Genomic DNA, 20,065 nt, shown 5'->3' on the forward strand with positions numbered 1-20,065 from the left:
CTATCACAGACTTGTGCTGTGTGTAGTTGACTTTTGTCTCTGGGCAGGAACTCAGTGATCTGTCCAGATACTGAGCTAGAGTTTATAGAAAATGTTATCAGATAGCAGGGGCTAACACAACTGTTGATATTTACAGTGTGTAGCTGGTTTAGAAATGTTGTAGGGGCCAGGGATGTAGGTCAGCGGCATGAGGGCCTGCCTGGCAGGTGCAAGGTCCTGAGTTTGATTTCTAGTTGTTTTTTTTTTTTTTTTTTAAAAAGATGGAAATGTACTGTAATCTCTTGTGCCCTCTTTTAACTGGTTGCATCAAAATTTCCAGACCCACAGCCTGGGAATCTGTATTTTAGGTCATTCCCAGTACTTTCTGGGTTTAGGAAATATTTTAACAGTTTTATCCAAGGGTCATGGGGGGAGGGGAGAGGAGAGAGGAGAGAGGGATCACTTGGATGCTAAGATTTGTGCAGTTCATTCTACCACTGGTTGAATTTTTCTAATCCCAAACATCAAAATGCTGCAAAATTAAAAACTTCTGAACCTTGTGATGCTTCCACAAGTGTAACATTCTATACCATCCTCATGTGATTTAAGCACACTAAAAATGCTGTGTAAAATTATCTTTAAGCTATGTGTATATAAAGAATAAATGAATTTTATGTTTAGTCTTAGGTCCTATTCCCATGGTACCTTACTATGTATATGTAAATATTAAAAAATTCAGCTCTGAAGTCTGACACTGTTCTGGTTCTAGGCTTCTTCAAATACCCAATTTGTATTTGATCCCTTTTATGTTGTGCCTCTATTAAAACCTCTTTTAAAATGTAGCTCACTTTCCTAGTTAAACCAAATACTTCGCAGCCGTCATTTAATAAGTGTTGTTAAGGACCCACTGACCACATAGTTGTGACCCAAGAGCAGTTAAAAAATATGTGTTAATTTTTGGAAATACAAAATTGGTGGAAAAGCAAAAACATTCTACGTAAAAGTTAACAGTTTATGAAACTTTTGTATGCGTGATCGATGGACCCTCTGGCATATTGGTAGTGTTACTATTCCCATTCTTTTTTGAAGAGACTGTTTACTTATTCAAGATCATTCAGTAAGACTCAGGGCTTAACATATATCTGTGAAGAGGGGAGGTCTCTCTGTGCCATTCAGCCTGGCTTTGAACTCAGTATGTAGCCCAGGCTGGTCTTGAACTCATTATGGTCCTCCTGCATCAGCCTTCCAAGTGCTGTAATTACAGACATGTGCCACCACACCTGCCCTGGCTAAACTGCATCTTCTATAAAGTCTGTAATGTCCCAAAAATAAGAACAAAATAAAAACCTTTCATGAAGGACAGGGATATAGTTCAGCAGTGCAGAGCTTGCCTAGCAAGCAGGAAGCCCTGAGTTCAATCCTCAGCACATCCCCATAATAACATGGAAGCAGAAAATATAGCATTTTATGGAGCTGTAAAAGCCAGTGCCTAGGGGAGACTAAGTGTGTGGGTTCTGTGTTAGGTTTGTATGTGGCTTGTTATCTGTTCATGTTGTCTATTTTCATGCATAATTGCCTGTTGGAACCTCTGGAGTCGTAGTAGCTAGTGAATGTCATTGCAGAAAACATTCAATTGAAATACCCTGTTCTCTGGCCTTTCTAAACTTCCCTGTTTCTTGCTCCATTTTCAAATTCTTACATTTCGAGGCAGTACCAACCAACGAACAGCCTTCTTTTCTTCTTCATTACGTATAGTGTTTATTACCTGTCCTATGTCCTTTAGCTCTTGATCATTTTCCATCTAGCCATTTATTACTGTCATATATTGCTTTTTGCTAATAAGTATATAAATTTTTTTTTCCTAGTAAGATTATAAGTGGGTGATTGTGGGATTAATCATGGCAACAAAGAGTAGACATTTGCTAAGTAGTCTTTGAAGCTAGCAGCATGCTTACCTGGGTTTTCTTCCCTTGAAAATCATTGCTGTGTCATCTTGTGCCCACTATTGATGTATAAAAGAGCGAGCTAGACATGGGATGTCTAGAACAGTACTTAGAGCTCTTTCACTTTTCTTCCTTTTCAGTAACATTAGTGATATGAAGTCTTCCCATTGGTTATGTACAGCCATGCCACGTAGCCATGTTTTCTCTCTTGCTTTGCCATCAGTGCTTTCTTTGTATACTAATATGATCATTGTTTCTTCTGACAAGCAGTTTGTTATTCCTTCGGAGATAGTGTTATGATAAATTGAAAGGTAGAGTGGCCACTGAGATCAGAATAAGGACTATTCTTATTTTTTACTTTGTGGAAGAACTCATTGCCCCAAAATTCTAATTAATTATTTTGCCTTTTAACTCCTTAATTGTATGATAGTTTTTATGAAAATTATGGTATAGTGTAAAAAATATTCTGGATCTCCGTAGACTAAATTGCTGAACCAAAATTAGATCCTTAGAAGAAACCCATCATTACCATCTTTCCTGCTACTTTTCCTTACGTGTAATTTACAAGTTGGTTCTTTCCTCAGATTTCTCTTTAGTCAGAGTAGGTACTGCTATAGAGGCTATGTGACTGATGTGCCTGCCTTTCTGTTCTAGGTGGGCCATGCACAGACACAGCTCATGTCTCGTTAGTCACACCAACCAAAAGGTCCTGTGGTACAGGTATGTATGTGAATTCATCCTCCCTGACTTCACAAAAATTAGTCATTGAACTTAAATTGTACATAGGGTATTCTCTGATCTCTTTCATCACTTAGGAAATTATATATATTGTGTGTGGTATTGGGAATGGAATGTGAGCAGAGGCCAGTGTAGTGTTCTTAGGGGTCAGTTTGACTGAATCACATTGCGGTTTAAACCCAAGAAAGTGAACATCAAATGCACCTTTTTCTCTACTACCCTAACATGAAACATACATAAAAAGCAGATGACTGTCTCAGTTTGTAACATGTGGCTAGTGTCTTTTTCATCTTGTGTGCATGTGCTCACATGCATACACAGGCCAGAAATTGAATTCTGGACCTTGTGCTTACCCAGGCAGGTGCTTATGCTACTGAGCTATTTTCCTGGCTGTCTTATATCTTGAATTTGCTAAAAAGAAATTCCTTAAAGGATGAAAGGTTACAGAAAATCATTGCTTTAACTTAACTATGATAGTATTTTATAGTTTGGGAAAATTTATTTTCTTTGGTCATCATAAAGTCAGGGGATGTGCTGAAATATTCTTTTTTTAGATGTATGGAGTCTGCCCCAAAATCTTTGTGCATGTAACATTTTTATTAAACATGAAGCCATAAATCTTATAGCTCTCTAAAGAGTACCCTTGGGCCAGGGAGATAGCTCAGGAGAAAAAGTACTTAAGATCCAGAGTTCAGTCCCCAGTACCGCGGAGAGAGAGAGAGAGAGAGAGAGAGAGAGAGAGAGAGAGGATCGATCGATCGATTGATCGATCGAGCAAACTCTTAAGGCCCATTGTTCCTTAGCCTGTAGCTTAATTTACTTTAAACAATATTTGCCTTTTCTACCTGCTGTTCAAAGTAGTTCAAGGATTATATTTGGAAGAGCCAAATAATTATATTGTTTGTCTAAAGGTCATAGTCAAAATTTTTTTCATAATTTAAAAGGTCCACCAAGCTCCTCAACAGAAATAGCATAATTGTTTCCATGTATGACTCCTACTGAAACCTTAACTCCTTTCAATACTCGGAGTTCGGGTATAAGAAAAGTACAATTCCTGTTAGATGTCAGATGTACAGAGCTCCTGGTCTTACAACCTCAAGGAAGGAAGGAAGTTGTGAACCAATGGAGGTGGTTAGGAAAGTTTTTTTTTTTTATTAAGAAAAGAATAGCTCTTGGATTTTTAAAGAGGTCCTATGTGGGTGGCCAACGAGGCCCTTTGTCAGAGGTCATTTATACTGAAAAATCACAAGAGGAGTGTGATGTGGGTTAAATTGTAATCAACTTATAGGATTAAAGATAGCTGCATAGCTCATATTGAGCCAGTAGGGAAATGAGTTACATAGCAAGGACACACGAAAAGATCAAAGGAATTCTTGGGAAGGTTAAGGGAATATGGGCCCAGACATTCTGTGAGCTGCCTGTGCATCTGATGTCTTTGTGCACCGCTGGATGAGATGGTTCTAATTACAGCATAATTCCAAGTCAGTGTTGATCTTTAGGGAGTCTTGGAGGCCTTGTTGTTGCTTCTTTTTCTTGAGATCTGGCTGTCTTCAGATTTGCCTACAGCCACAATTCTGATGTCCCTTTGTGCTGACTTCTTTGAGGGCCCAGTCCCTCCCTGACTGAATATGTATTAATTTCTACCTGATTTAGCTGCCTCTAATTATTTGGTGTTAAACACTTCAAGCAGACCTAACTGTCCAGCACTTTCAGAGTAACATATAAGCAGTGACTGTTAAAGAGCTTTTAATTTTACTCTTCACTCCAAATGATGCTGTGTGGGAGGGGTGTGGACAGAAATCCATTGCTCCTATTCCCAATGAGCATGCACCAGATTTGTCTGAAGAGGAAGATGAGAGAGATTTGTGCCCTGGAGTAACACAGATGGTCTTGATTAGCCAGTGGGAAGTTGGACGTAGCTTCCTACCTCCTCTAGCCACAAGCTTGAAAACTTTCAGAGCACTCCGGTATTTCATAGTCACAGTGCACACATTCTTTTTTCTTTTGTCCTGGCCTCAGAAGAGGATGTACTTTCAGCTGTTTAGGTTGCTCTCAAGAAGAGAACCATGAGCACATTGGGTCGTCTTGAGAAGTTTGGGGAAGAGACTGACTGATACACTGAGTGTAGATGTCGAAAATGGAATGAACTTGCCCTGAATATCATGTATTTGTTTCTGTCTTTTAGGTAGATCGGTTTTCCCCTCTCTGCTTCCATACTGCCAGGCACCATTCAATGTACTTATATGCATGTTCACTTAATCTTCAGAACAGTTCTGCAAGATGCTTATGCTCTTTTACAGGTAGAGAAAACAGGCACTCTTAAATGTATTTTCTGATGTAATACTGCTGAGTAATGGAGCCACGACTTGAGCATGACTCTTGAAAATCCTAAAGCCTGTTGTTTTCTGCTATATTTTGTTAATGCTTTTCACATATTTTGTAATTATTTTTTTCTATAACTGTAGAAAAATACATCATTGAAGTCTGGAAAAAATATAGCGTGTATTTGGAAATACAGCATAGTTAAGTACTTCTAAAATGCAAGGTCTAAAATCTAATTTCAGAGCCCAGCTTCAGCCACTAACAAAGTGTGATTTTTTTTTTTAAATTAAGTTAACATTTCAACATTTTTTCTTTATTGGTGAAGTAGAATGTAAAGACTGATAGGACTGATAAGGAAAGCAATTATATGTAAGCTCACAAAGCTATTATAACGTAATTATTAAAGATCATGTGAGTACAGTAGACACCCATTAGATGGTATTGTAAATGCATCAGTAGTAGGTATTTTAGGCAGAAGGAAGAGTGAATTAGGATACCAGCACTCATTGGCATACCCAGTTTCATTAGTGGTGACCATATTCTGTCTTGCATGTCACTGTTATGGTAGGAACTGAGAAGTTGTATCTTCAGATGTACATAAGTGAAATGATAAGAGTCATTAAATTCTTAGTCATGAATTTCTAGACATTTGTTAGGTAAATACATAATCTTTTTTTTTTTTTTTTGTGGAACCGGGGGTTGAATTCAGGCCCTTGCCAGGGAAGCACTTACTCCACTGAGCCATCTCTCCGGCCCCTTGAATACATAATCTTAACTAGAAAAAGAATGAGAATTTTTGGTTTGGAAGGCAGTTAATACAGTGTTAAATTATCTCCTTAGAAAGCTGAGTAAGTTTGCGATTTCTCAGAATGGACACTAAAGGTTAGCAAGTTTGTCTTGCTGTATTTTTTCTTTCAAGAAACGTGTTTTGGTGCCTCAAAAGCTCCTAAAGCTGGCTTGCCAGCAAGCCTTAAACACTGGCTCTGACTCTCAAGGATGGAGCTTCCTGATTTGCTTTGAGCCCACGAGTGGTCTTTGTCACCATCCTCTGTGTCCTGTAGTCAGCAAGGCTGCTCGTAGTGGGAGTTCTGGTCATTTTTCTCCTTAGTTTCTTCAAGAGTAGAATTCATGCCTTTTAATGTGTGTTCTGTGATGCTTCTTCAGGGATCTCCGAGATATGGCCCTTAAGGTATAGAGGATCAGTGAGTAATGACCTTACAGTTACAGTGAGTAATGACCTTACCTTACATCATTGCTTAGGAGCCATAGCAGGGGATAAAAATGAGATCTTACTGACCTCCTCCCAGTCAGTCCATCCATTTATGTACAGACTGCTAGCATAAATTAATTTCTTTAAATCAGCAGTTCTAGATAAGGACACATGTATATTTTCTGAGATATGGAGAACATTAGTAGAAGTTCTTTATCTCAGCCTAATCATATAATTACTATTTTGCAGATTCATATCTGCATATATCCATACATAGTTTATAAAGAGCAAATAAATACATATATACAAATTATGCATATAAAAGACAAATATTCTATTTTAGATAGGAGTGTGCATCAGCAAAATATTAATGACCTCTGCTTTAGGCATTAGGTCATTGTTTTAGTACTTTTGAGTTAAATCTAAAGATTAACATTAGGCCCATTATAGTGTAGCTTAGTAAGTAAAGACCCAAGTGGGTAAGTAATAGATCTTCATTTCTATTTCAGGTGACTCTCTTTCGATCAGATAGAAGATATTTTCATAATTTAGAGAAGTGGACCACAGTGTAGGGTGGGTTGGTCTCCAACCTTCAAAAGAACTGGTTTTAAAAATGTGGAACTCTAAGAAGGAGGTTACAGAAGGTGACTATAGTGGCAAACAAAAGGTCAGTTTGTACTTGTGAGCTAGATGGGGAAGAATTTCTTTAGATGCCCCCATTCAGCCATACAGAACTATTCATAGTTAGTCAGTGTAACTTTTAGATACATAAAAATGAGCAGCACTATGATCAGCTTGATACTTAAGCAGAGAAAAATTGAGTGAAGGAATGTGTGATTGTTCCTGGTCATCCCACCCCTGTTCCCTTTGTTGAGCACAAATAACTCTACATCAGCAGAGTTGAAAAGTGCTACCAAATCCCAGAGTGAGAGCTGAAGCATATCACACCTTCAGATTCGTAGAGTTTACATTTTTTCAAAGAGCCCAGAATGTTTTCCACATATTTCTTTGTTAATTCTTACAACATTTCTGCCAAGAATAAGTTCATTATAAAGGAAAGAGTTTGCTGTCTGGCAGTAAATGATCAGAAGATCCCCTTTGCTCTTCATCTTTTCTCATCATCATGTTATACAGTGATCAAGAACATTGTAATGTGAACTGTGATCATCTCCTTTGGATGATTTTATTTAGAAAGTCTAGATATTTAGGTGGGTATTTTTTGTGGCTAAAAGTGCCTCAGCCTGTAAGCAGGTGCAGGGGCCAGGAGTTCGATCCCCAGGCCTGCCATGCTGGCCCCACCCCTGGGACGTGCTGAGACGACAATTGAGACTGGGCTGGGCATGGTGGTATGCCTATAATCCCAGCTCTTGAGAGGCTGTAAACAGGCAGATCACTATGAGTCTGATCTAGTAGTGAGACCCTGAACACTCCATAGACCCTTTCCTAAAAATTTAAAAAAAAAAAAAAAAAAAAAGTGCCTTGTAAGAAAGTTGTTTGTGGCCTTTCATTAGGCTTTATTTAAGGTGTTATTTTTAGGATTACAGTAAAAAAAAAAGTTTTCTTTTGTTAGGATTTGATAGTTCTACACCTGAAACTTTAAGCTGTAATGGATGGGTGGAACTGTATTTGGTGTGATTGATTGATTGATTGATTGATTGATGTTGTGGAGCTAGGGCTCAAACCTAGGGCCTTTGATATGCTAGGCAAGTGTTGTACCGCTGACACTGAGCTACATTCCGAGCACACGTCTGATTTTAAGTGGACTTGGAGAACTAATCTCTCTCTAGCCAGATCCTTGAACAATGATGAAATGAACCCAAGAACTCTGATTCTGGGGGCCGCCCCCTTTGGTGGGGGATGGGGCAGCACTATCCAGTAAGGTGTCTACTACCTCTTGGCCCTAGGGTGAAAATGTTTAGAGGGACAGACATTTTAGCTTATGAAAGAAAGAAAATTGCTCCCATTGTAGTTGACTACCCGTCAGGACTTGTGTTTTCATTATTTAGTCCTGTTATTTCTGACTTGACTGTCAGCAGACTTGTCTCCCCTTTGTATGTATTGTTTTACTCTTCTTGCAGGGTGGATAGTACTTTCAGATAAATGTGAAAAATGTTGATTTTTAAAAATGCTTGTGTATGTTAAGAATGTATTGTTAGTAGAGTGGTAAGTAAAGTTAACCATTTTGGGACCATAAGGGAGTTGTAGTACTGCTTGAGATTAAAGCAGATGGTTGTAGAAACTATTGAACGTCAAGACAGTTTTTCCAGAAAGTGCCATTTTTCGACTCTGTAAGAAGCATTTTAACTCACCTCGACATTTTTCTTGCTGGCTGTGATCTTCTTCCCTCCCTTCACCTCTCCCTTTCTTCCTAAACAGGTTTATCCTTCTGGGTCACCTAGTTTCCTTTCAGCTTGATGAACATTGACATGACCTATAATAGGCTTGTATTGTTCTTTGGTTCTTGCATTTTCCCAAAACCTTTTCTTGACTTTTTTGGTGCTTTGTGCTTGTGCTATTATTGTCTGTTCTTACAAAGACAGGAGAAACCCCTTTCACCTGGGAGTTAAGAGAAAATGGGTGTGCTAAATACTTTTCACATCAATGTTCAGAAGCCAGTTAAAGGGAAATGTTCATTGCTGTTATGTTACCAAAAGGTTTATATTATATCTTTTAAATTGATTCAGAAACTAAAGGGTAGTGGTGTTGAATCAGAGTTGGCCTTGTAAATATTAAAAGGATGTGGAAATATGTGTTTTATCTCCCAGAAGAGTCAGTATTCATGGAAAGATTTTCACCAGGACATTTTGTCTTAAAGACATGAGTCAGTGACTGTAAATTGTAATGGTCAGTATCATACACTGTAGTTAGGCTGGCTGAGATAGCTCAGCAATCTAAAACACTTGCTTAGGCAAGCTTAGTGGCTGTGGTTCGATCTCTGGCACCAGAGCTCCCCCCCCCAAAAAAAAAAAAATTAAATTGAAATACACTGTAGGAGACTTATAAAGACAACTTCCAGTCCCTGTTTGCTCTGCGGAGATTTAGAGGAAGGTGGCTTTAGGAGGTCAGCTGGGCTACTCACTTTTTCTTGTTTCTTTTCCTTTTTCTTTCTTATTGGTGCTTCAGGTATAACTCCTCCCTCAGGTCTGCAGTATCAGCATTTGAAGCAAAAAATTAGAAATTTGACCTACTTATGCATGTTCCCATCATGAGAATATTAGGGAAGATATAAAACTTTCATTTTTATTACCATTTAATGTAACCATGGAAGAAAGATCAAAACAGTAAATCTGTCAGGCAAGGAAAAAAGTATTAAAAAATATTTTACTTTGTGCATGCATCTGTTGGGTCTAGAAGGAGTTCATTTGATTCCAGGGGCAGGGGACAACACAAATACCAGATATTTGGAAATCTGGCAAAAAATTTCTCCAGTAGGAAAGATGCCATCTTGCCATGTTCTGCCCAGTGAAAGCAGTGTTCACCGAAGTCTTCTCATGGCGTGTGATGGTTATTGTTTACTGACAGAATATTTTGGGTGTGGTATATGTAGCTGGGGAGGGCAATAATCTAGGCGTTTTCTCTTGGGTTTTTCCCTGTAATAACTTCAGTCTACCTCATTTATGTGGAAGAATAGAGTAAAGGTGTAGTGTAGGACATTATATAAACAGATGATTTGATCCTCAATATGTGAATAATAGAGGAGTTAAAAAGCAACTTAGACTATCTCCAAACAAAAAGGATTGTGGTACAGTTCAGTGTCAAGGCTTTGGGTTCAGTCTTCAGTAGGCAGGAGCTTGGGGACACTTCGCAAAATGTATAGATTTCAGAAATGGTCATTGGAGGCTTATAATTAAGTCTTCATGACCCTCCCTTAGGGCTCATGTCACAAGTTGCTATATTTGTGCTGTAGGCCAGTTCAGCCTGTAATAGGTTTGCTGGACTTGATGTCAGTGGCATGTTTTAAAAGCCTTGTTTGGGTTTTGCTCAGGAGAAGGGCAGCCTTTCTTAGAAAAGGCTGATTAAAAATGAGTATCAAGCCAGGATGCCAGTCTCATCAAGAGTAGCTTTTGCCTTTGAAAAATATAAATATATTTTAGTATAAAAAGGAAAGAGAATTGTAATGAGTCTAGATCTGAGTGCTGAACTTCTTGTGTTTTGTGCATTCAGTTTGGTTGGATCCATGAATGCAACTACTGTATGTATGTGAAGTCATCTATTTTATCATAGGTAGCACTCTTATCAAGAAAAAAAGCACCCTGAATTTCCATTAATTAGCTGTTCTGTTGCTCCAGTGAGGCAAAATGTCTAAGACAACACTTTTTAAAAAGGCTATCACAGGAATTTAGTAACCTCCTTTGACATTTTTGGATTCCTGTTTGGGGTGGACAATGGACCTAAGGAGTACTGTTCAAGTGCTGCTCCATGACGTGTGTGTGCCTGTTAGAGGGGAGCATGTTAGAAATGGAGCCTTCCCAACCGAAGCAGTAGTCTTACCAGGAGGACCATGATAGAACAGCTACAAAGCTGCATTATAAATCATCAGAGCCTTGCAATGATACTACCCATTAAGGAGACTGTGTGTGTGTGTGTGTGTGTGTATACGTGTACACATGTACACATGTGTGCATGCCCCACTCAGTTCCTGCTGTACTAATAGCACAGCATGTCAAGCAGGCTGTAAATAAAAGTTACTACCTAATAGGTGGGTGCTGAAGTGGAACGGACGGAGCTGAGCCATGGAGGCCTTATTACTGCTCATCAGCAATTATAAGCAGGATAAAGTGTCTGGGACTTGCATCAGTGCAGGGACAGCTAATGGAGGCCGGGGATGACACTGAGCCATGATAGGATGATGTATGCTGATGGGTTTTTACTGTCTCATCCTGCTGCTTGCTTTCAAGATGTTGTGTTATCTGTTTTCATGCTTGCTCATCTATCTGAAGAGAGGCAGTCCCTTTTCCTCTTGTGCCAGAGGGCTGGTGCTTATTCCTCATACTTTGCCTGCCTCCAGAGCATCTCCTTCATGAAGGGTCCTCAGAAATATTTTTCATAATCTTGGCCGATTAAAGCCATAGTCTTCCTGAATTGCCTGTTGTCATGGTTATAGATCACATCTTCAGAAGTGGTTGCTTATGTGGAATAAAGGACCAGCTGAAAAGACTGGTCAGCTAGTCCAGTCTTTTTAAAAAAGATACCACAGAGTCCTGTAGTTGACTCTTAAAGAATGTGTGAGAGACTGAGCGTGGTGGCGTGTGCCTGTGATCCCAGCTCTTGGGAGGCTGTAAACAGGCGGATCACTACGAGTCCAATCTAGTAGTGAGACCCTGAACACCCCATAGACCCTTCCCTAAAAAAAAGAAAAAGAAAAAGAATGTGTAAGAGAAGGGATAAATATGCATCTTGCTCCTGGAGGCTTATACCTTAAAGGAGTAGAATGAAAGTAGAAATGAATATAGCTAATTTTAGCTTTTAAGAGGTCAACAGATGTAATTATGTTGATTTCAAAAGTGAAGACAAGGAACATTATGCCAATTATCAGGAGCAAAATATAATACTAATGTAGTCCTTTTCTTTAAAAAAAAAAAAAAAAAAACCAAAACTGCTTAGTGAAATGCTTGAGATTCAGTTCCTCAAAGTAACTAAGAGTGAAAAAAAGAGTATGTGAGAGAAAGAATAGCAATAAAGCTGTGTGTATCTAGTGAACAGAAAATATAAAACATGACTTGGCAGTGCTTTTAAGTAGCACATAAGCACCTCATACTTAAGAAAGTTGAGGCACACAGTTCTTTTTGACTTTAATCATTCAGCTTCACTAAATTATAGTAGGCTTTTTTATTTAGTTGGGTTTTGGATTTTGTTTTGTTTTTAATTGAGACAAAGTATCTTATTTGGGCTGGAGAGATGGCTCAGTGGTCTAAAGCACCTACTTGAAACAAGCTTGGCAAAGCACAAGGACCGCGGTTCAGTCCTCCAGCACCACATGCCAGCCAGCCCCGCCCCCTGGTGGGCTGAGCTGGCCACACACACACACACACACACACACACAATAAGTAAATGTAATAAATAAAAATAAATATTAAAAAAAAAACAAAGTATCTTATTTACTTTTCTCTCATTGTTGAAACAAAATACCTGACACTCAAGGTTAGAGGAGGCAAGGTTTATCTAGCTCACAGTCTGTGGGGTTTTCAGTCCATAATCAGTTGACTCCAAGGCAGAGTGGCATGGCAGAGGAGCAACTGTTCATGGTGGTAGAAGACAACAGAAGCAATGAGAGCAAAAACAGAGGAGAGAGACAAGACTCCTTCTGTCCCTTACATTGTATGTAGGCCACACACACCCCCATAATCTCAGCACTAGCAGTGAATCAGTCACTAACTCTAGATCCAGCTGCCTCTGAAAAAAAACTCCCTTGACTGCATGAGGCTTTGGAGGGACATCTAGACACAAACCGTAACACAAAGTTTCTCTGTATTTTAAGTTGACCTTGAATTTGCTGTGGCTGGCCTTAAGCTCAGGGTAATCCTCATGCCTCAGACTCCCAAGCGCTGAGATTATAAGGTGTGTACCAGACGTTTGAGAAAGAAAAAAATGGAAAAAGAAGGACTTTTGAGAAAAGTTTGCCAGTCTGATCCAGGAGCTTATGGACCTTCTGGTAGTTCAGATTTTTTTGGTTACTTTGGCTGTAAATATATACACTTTTTGATGCAATGTCTTCAAGACTAACTTACCAGAAGACTTCCTAGGGCTCAGGGAGAACCACCTGTTTAGGTAAGCACAGGAACCGGTGTTCAATTCCCTGCGCCACATGGCATGATCATCTCAATATTAAACGTCAGATAAGCTGAGAATGTGATAGGGTCCTTCACTCTATAAAATGTCTTGCAGTTGCGTTGATATAAATAGATTCTTTGTTTTACATATAAAACAAAATTTGACTTACAAAAAAAGTCAATTCAGACGTATTCTGAGATTGTTCTGTGGGTAGTGGTCAGTAGAATGAAAAAGCAAAATGAATAAAGATATTTTTAAAAGAACAATTGACAGGATTTGACCCCTGATCATAGAGTTGGCTGAATAAAGAATACAAAATATAAACCTGGACAGCTAAAGGATGAAAGATGTGACTGATAATGGGGAAGGAAATTGTGAAACCATTTTTGACTTCTCATTCACTAAATTTTAGATTATTTTCGATAGTCCTATAGAAAATTATAAATATGGACCTGTTTTGGAAATTGTCAATCTAGAAGCATTGATCAAAGCTGTGCAAACAAATAAGGGAATGAATATAGAAAGACAAGTGGGGGGTGGGAGAGATAGCTTGGCAGTGTAAGCCTCTGCGTGGCAAGCCCAAGAATCCAGGTTCAATCCATGCTGTGCCGTCCCCTTGCTGAACTGGCCGAGCCGGCTGCCGAAACTGGGTATGGTGGCACATGCCTATGATCCCAGCGTGGAGGAAGTGCAGACAGGAGGATCACTGTGAGTCCAGTCTGTGTAGCAAGACCATACTAGATGGACGGACGGACGGACTGGTGTGGAAACAGTAGAAGAGGGTCGGCCAGATAGCTAGCTTAGTGAATTAAAGTGCTGCTTAGGTAGGGCCCGGGGGTTCGATCTCTACCCTGCTGTGCCAGCCCCACCCCCGGAGCATGCTGACAGTAGGAGAATAAGGGGCTAAAACTTAGGGGGCCAGCAAAGAAAGAGAGGTAAGTCATAGGCAGAGCTGCCTACACAATCAAAAAAAGATGCATGAGAAGAAGGGGTCAGGAAATAGGAAAACAAGAGGGGAACCTGTTACTTTAGCTTGCAAAAGACACGTTGGAAAACCTGAAAGAAGTTTGTAGAATGTGATGGGAAACTGAGCCTAAGATCAGCGAAGAGGCTTTTGACAAGGGACTAAAGATAGCAGACAAAGTCATTCATCATTGATTTAGTTGCATCATTAAAAACCAGTAAATAGTCATGTTTGGAGGGAATGACAGGGTCCAGCAGTTTTTTGTTTTTTGAGGTTGATTATAGTAAAGATAGGGAAATATTTTGTCCTTGTTAAAATAGAAAAAGGACCCAGGAAAAGAAAAGAGTAGGAAATATTAAAAGAAGAAATATACAATCAAGATTCACTAATAGCAGAAATCCAGAAATGTTATTTCGGTAATATTAGGAAGGAGATGCAGATGTAGATACAGGTATAGTTATAGGTATAGGTGTAAATATAGGTAAGACCAAAAGGTTTTTCTCCTTTAATTTATAGACAGTTACCTGAGACAAGACAAACTAGCAAGTTAATTGTGGAAGGTCACTTTTGTGAATAAAGATGTGGATAGTATCATCCCATGAAAACAGTAACAGAGAACTCAGGTTATATGGAAAGAATGTTTGTGAACTCAGTAAGGAAGGAAAATAGGATCTCAAAATTGTAGCTTCTGTTATTAAATGTTTTAATATTTTTAAATGGTTTAATTTTTAAAAAATAATTTTATTGAGAAATATCAATGAGACAGTTTTACAACTGATTACTGGCACATTTTAAATAATGAATACATTGCATGTTGTTGTCTTAGTGGTTATTCATTGTACAAGATGCAGACATGATATCCTGTCTCAAACACTATTATAACAAACCTCTAGTCATTGAATTAATAGAGGGGAGCTGTATATCTGTCTTATTTTGAGTATACAAATACAAAAGGGTTGTTCATTTCTATCCCACTTTTTTGGTTTAAATTTTTTATATGAGCTAAAATGACACCTTCTTTGAGTACACATTTGATTCAGAAGAGAAGACCAATGAAGAAACAAGTGGTACTAACTTCCTTTTTTTTTTTTTTTCTTCCCATCAAAAGCTTTTGTGTTTACAGAAGTAAGTTATGGTGGCACATTGTACCACAGAATAGCTTAGAAGAGAAAATGACAGTCTAGGGGCAATCCTGTTCCATAAAACTGACCAACCTTTTTTTCTAGCCAGTCGCTCTTTTAGTACTTTCATTCTGTGCTGTAGGTAGTAGGAGGAAAAAAAAACGCTTGAGCTGTTTTGAAATGTCAACTGGTATGAAATGCGAAGATTTAGTTCACGCTAGTTCTCATTCCAGTCTTTAATGTCATATTATTTTTCATTTTCTTTCTTGATCCCTAAACCTTCAGCACCATGCCTTAATGCAAATATTAGTACATTTGATTAGAGAAACATCATACCTATCAGAGGTACCTAGACTCTTAAAGTTATTTTAATTGTTAAGATATATCTTCAGGTCTGCAACCACAAGCAGATATTCCATATTCTTTCTGTTCATAGAGGTGTTTTTGTTTTGTTGTGTTGTGTTTAAATGAAGGCCAATAAATGTCACTTACATTATTATAACTCTAGGTATTCCTTGCCAGGCAGTATTTCTTTTTTCTTTGGGTCTGATGTCAGGTATCCAGTGCTACTGAAAAAGTGTGTTCCTATACAACATCAGATTAGTTGTTACATGCTTTCAGTTACTCAGAAACCATGCAGCATTTTTGGTCATTTTATATTTGAGTTTTAGTAATTCATTATGGCTTTTTTCCAGGCATACATAACTACTTTTTCTTGCACTGTTTGGTTTTGTCATTCCTTTATTTCTAACTCTTTATTTATACCTTTTATAAGATACTCTTTAAGCCTACACTTTTACCAGTAACTTTTTTTCACTGCTCTGACTTTCTGCTCCTGCTCCTGCTCCTCCTGCTCCTCCTGCTCCTCCTCCTCCTGCTCCCCCCCCTTTTTTGTATGAGAGCTCAAACTCAGGACCCTGTGCTTTTATTCTACTGAGTTATCTCCCCAGCCATTACTTTTATTCTCCTGTTTTTCCCCCAAATGCAACTCCAAATCAGTGCCAAAGAGAAGTGTTGGAGTTCATGGTTATCTAAAAATGTCTTTCCTACCTCCCAGCTTGATGGAAAGTTTGCAGAAGAATTCTTGGATGAAAGTCATTGCTTCCTTGTTTCCTATGTTCTGTGTTATTGCTGACAGCAGATGCCATTGGTTGGTTTCCAGTCCTTTCTTTTCCCCTCCCTCTCCCCCTCCCTCCTTCCTTCTCTCCCTCTCTCCCACTCTCATTTTTTTGGTTTTGGTGCTGAGGACTGGACCTAGCTAGGGAGGAATTCAGCCACTGAGCTAAATCCCCAACCCCTTGTTTTCATTAGCACTCAATCTGGGCTTTTTCTTAAGCTTTACAAACTCAGAATTATGTTTTTATTACTGCTGTTCTGAAATTTGTACTGAAGTGTCCAGTGGGTAATTTTTTATCATTCAAGTATTTAATACTTGAGAGGCTCCCTAGATTGTTCTCTTATAGAAAGGCTTTGATATTCCCCCAGTTGTCTCCTTTTGAGGCTTATAACTTAGATGTTGAAACTGTTATATTGATAGCATTGATTCTTTTTATAAATTTTTTATGGATTTTAGTACTTGTTCTATAGGGTCTCACTACACAGATTGTACTTGTAGTAATCCTCCTGTTTTCAGCCTCCCAAGCACTGGGATTACAGGTGCACGCTACCATGCCCAGTCTCAGACACTGTCTCAGCGAGTCCCAGGGGTGGGGCCAGCATGGCAAGCTGGGAATTGAACCTCTAGTCCCTGCATCTGTCTAAGCAGGAGCTTTAATCCACTGAGCTATTTGTCCATCCGATAGCGTTACTTTTATGTCTTTCTCATATAATGTCCATTTCCTTTTTTACTGTCTGGATAATTCTGTAAACTTTGCCTTCCAACCCTTCTTTTGATTTTATTTCAGTAATCATGCTTGTAGTAAGCTTGCTCTTGTTCTCTGAAGATTTCTTTTTTATAGCCTATTTTTTATAAATATAGTAATAATTACATAGTATCTTTTGGGCTTATGAATTAGTTACTACACTTTTGTCTTCAGTGAGTTGGCTCTATCTGTAGGCCAACTTTTCTGTTTAGTTTAGCCTTCTTCATATTATGGTTCTCCTTTGCCTTGCAAATCCTGGCTTTCTGTTGACCTTTTTTTTTTTTTTTTTCCCTCTTTTGGTGGAATCAGGGATTGAACTCAGGCCCTTGCACTTGCCAGGCAAGCACTTATTCTACTGAGCCATCTCCCGGGCCCATCTGTTGAGTTTTTAAGTTTTCTGCCCACCCCCCTCATATCTATATCTATATATCTATATCTATATCTATATCTATATCTATATCATTGATTGAGAAGTAGCAATGAGAGTTTCAAAACAGGTTAGTAGGACAGTTTTCTTTTCTTTCTTTCTGTGGTACCTGGGTTTGAACTCAGGACCTTGTGCTTCCCAGACAGGCACTTATTCTACTGAGGTCTCTCCCTGGCCCCATGTTTCTTTTTTGAGTAGGATTATTTTTTACTGGAGGCTCTGTGTGTGACAGAGAGAGGTGAAAGTTATTAAGTAGCAGAATTGGTTTAAGTTGAGATCCTATACCAGGCTTCCAAATTCAGAATTTGACTTTGAGAGACCATAGAAACAGCTTTGTCTATACACACATTAGTTCATTTAGAGAAAAACTCCTGTGATTTTTGCCATGTAAAGTGGGCTAGCTGCCAGGGTTGGAAGTACAAACTTAGTGCAGTTGTTGGACAAACACGTTTTCACTTGTTTACCCTGATTTCTGCCTGTTTCTGATTCTGCTGCTCCTCATTTTTGCTCCTTCTGAGCCCAAAGCGTCTGAAGATTTTTCCTTGCATACTGTGATTTGCAGCCGCCAGGCTTCAGCTTCAGTCTCCTTCAGTCCACTGAATTCAGCACTTCACACAAGGAATGTAAACATTGTACAGTACAAATTTTTTAAAAAAATGAAGTTAAGGAAATTCATTAAAAATTTCTGTCATTTATTAACTATGTTACATATAGAGTTATTCTTTTTAAAGTGGGTTCATTAGGGGCTGGCGAGATAGCTCAGCCGACTAAAGTGCCTGCTTAGGCAAGCTTAAGCAAGTGCTGGGACCACGGTTTGATTCCCAGCACCACATGTTGCGCCAGCCACAGAATCAGGGTGTGGTGGCGCACCCCTGTAATCCCAGCAGTGGGGAGCCTGAAGGGCAAGAGGATCACTGAGTCTGAGCTGCATAGTAAGACTCTGTAACAACCAAATGCATTAAAAAATAATAAAGTGGGTTCATTAAAATGAAGAGAGTATAAAGGAGAGGTGAAAAAGAACCCAGGCAGGCACTGTGACTGGACAAAGAGATGGAGTCAGAAGTTGGTCATAAGGACAGAAGGTCAGTCCAGAAGGCAGGCATGGACGGACAGACCAGTGGAGTCAGGAGGAGGAGCAGTTCCAGCCTGTGTTTTATTAAATCTGGACAGTGGGTGGCAGGAGACCTAGAAAGCCTTTTGTGCTTTCTTAGGAAAATTGGGTACTAGAACTGAGAAAATCAAACTGCTTTTTGCTTTGTTTTGTCAAGCTTGTTTTAAAAGTTAAATTTTACTGTATATATTGGTGGAAAGTAATTCTAGAAATTTCATAAGCTTGTGTTCTGAAAAATAAATGTAGCTATTTCCTGAGCTCTTAAGGGATTTTTTTTTGGGGGGGGTTGTATGTGTTTTGGGTCCCCCACTTTTAATTGAACGCTACTATTTGGGCATATCTCTATGGGGGCCATGGATTGTTACTGTATATTTTTATTATGGTTCAATTTTTGGCCAAAAATAAAAAAAGAATGACTGTTGCATTTAGGCATAGAAAGATACTTTAGCCAATAAATTAACTTGTTTATGATTAAAAATCAGACAGTTTAACCTTGGAAGCATTTTTGTCATAGGGGACTTCATATTGTGATTAGTTGTCTGAACAGCCAAGTGCCTCTGTGGGCTCAGTTAAGTAGCCTCCCACTATATGTGTGTAATTATTTTTGGTGCAGACACACATTCTGCTATAAAAGCTTATTTGGCCTTATGCTCCCTGCCGTTCTGAATTCTCTATTTCATTACCAGTATCCACCTACAGAGTTTCAGAATGCCATTCTCGAATAGCAGAACCACAACTCAGAATTTTAAATAAGCCACATCTCTATTAGCTCAATGGGTGGGGGAATTAGTTACATGGTATGCATTTCCCACATTCATCTGCCTGCCCTTTCCAAACTTATTAGAAATGTATATATAGATAAGCAAGAAAATAGGACTCTTAACTCAGATTGTACCCATTTTTCCTTATTTTAGCAAGGACCAGAGACTACAGTAGACACTTCTTCAAAATTTTATCTTGGAGCCAGGGAAAGAGCTCAGTGGCCTAAGTTCCTGCCTTGCAAGCACAAGGTCCTGAGTTCGATCCCCACTAAGAAAAAAAAATATCTTGAATGTGGGCCAAAGTACATATTTGATTTTTAATTGGAAGAAAAATTATAGAGTACTATTGTTCCCTACCCCCCAAAAAAGTAGAACTCTTCTCCAAAAATTATGCTATTACATTATAGCTTGAATTATATGTGTAAATACATAAGATGGCTTTTATAAGAGAGTTGGATGGGAGTTGGTGGGTAAGACTTAATGCAGTACCTTTTTTTTTTTTTTGTGGTACCAGAGATTGAACTCGGGACCTTGCGCTTGCTAGGGAAGTGCTTATTCTTCTGAGCTATCTCCCCAGCCCTACAGTACCATTTTGAATGGAAGGCATTGACTGTGGTTGCATTGTCCTCCAACTTGACGCTGACTGATGGTTCCTATAACTGACAATATTCAGTGGACTTACTGAGGTCTACTTTTTCCTTGGTGTCCTGTTGATAAGGCCATTTCTAGAAGATAAAAATCACGTAAAGGACTTGGGCTTCCTCCTTCCTGGAAAATCAGGTGGAACAATTGACACACCGTTAAAATGGGTTCTTACTAGGGTTGGAGGAATTATAGACTTGAAAATATAACATAT

At 38.9% G+C, this 20,065-nt stretch overlaps 1 protein-coding gene across 2 annotated transcripts in view; it reads left to right on the top strand.

The window, feature by feature from the left end:
• The window catches only part of Zfand3 (zinc finger AN1-type containing 3), a 339,956-nt gene that overhangs the window by 280,296 nt on the left and 39,595 nt on the right, over positions 1-20,065 (top strand). Inside the window, exon 4 of one of the 2 annotated variants that reach the window (XM_004624182.3) lies at positions 2,577-2,642. The exons of the other annotated variant lie outside the window; for it this stretch is intronic. Coding sequence (XP_004624239.1) covers positions 2,577-2,642 — 66 coding nt within the window. The remainder of the gene's footprint in view (positions 1-2,576; positions 2,643-20,065) is intronic. 2 annotated transcript variants of the gene reach the window in all.

This window comes from Octodon degus, unplaced genomic scaffold (assembly GCF_000260255.1).
Source record: "Octodon degus isolate 3935 unplaced genomic scaffold, OctDeg1.0 scaffold00005, whole genome shotgun sequence".
NCBI lineage: Eukaryota > Metazoa > Chordata > Mammalia > Rodentia > Octodontidae > Octodon > Octodon degus.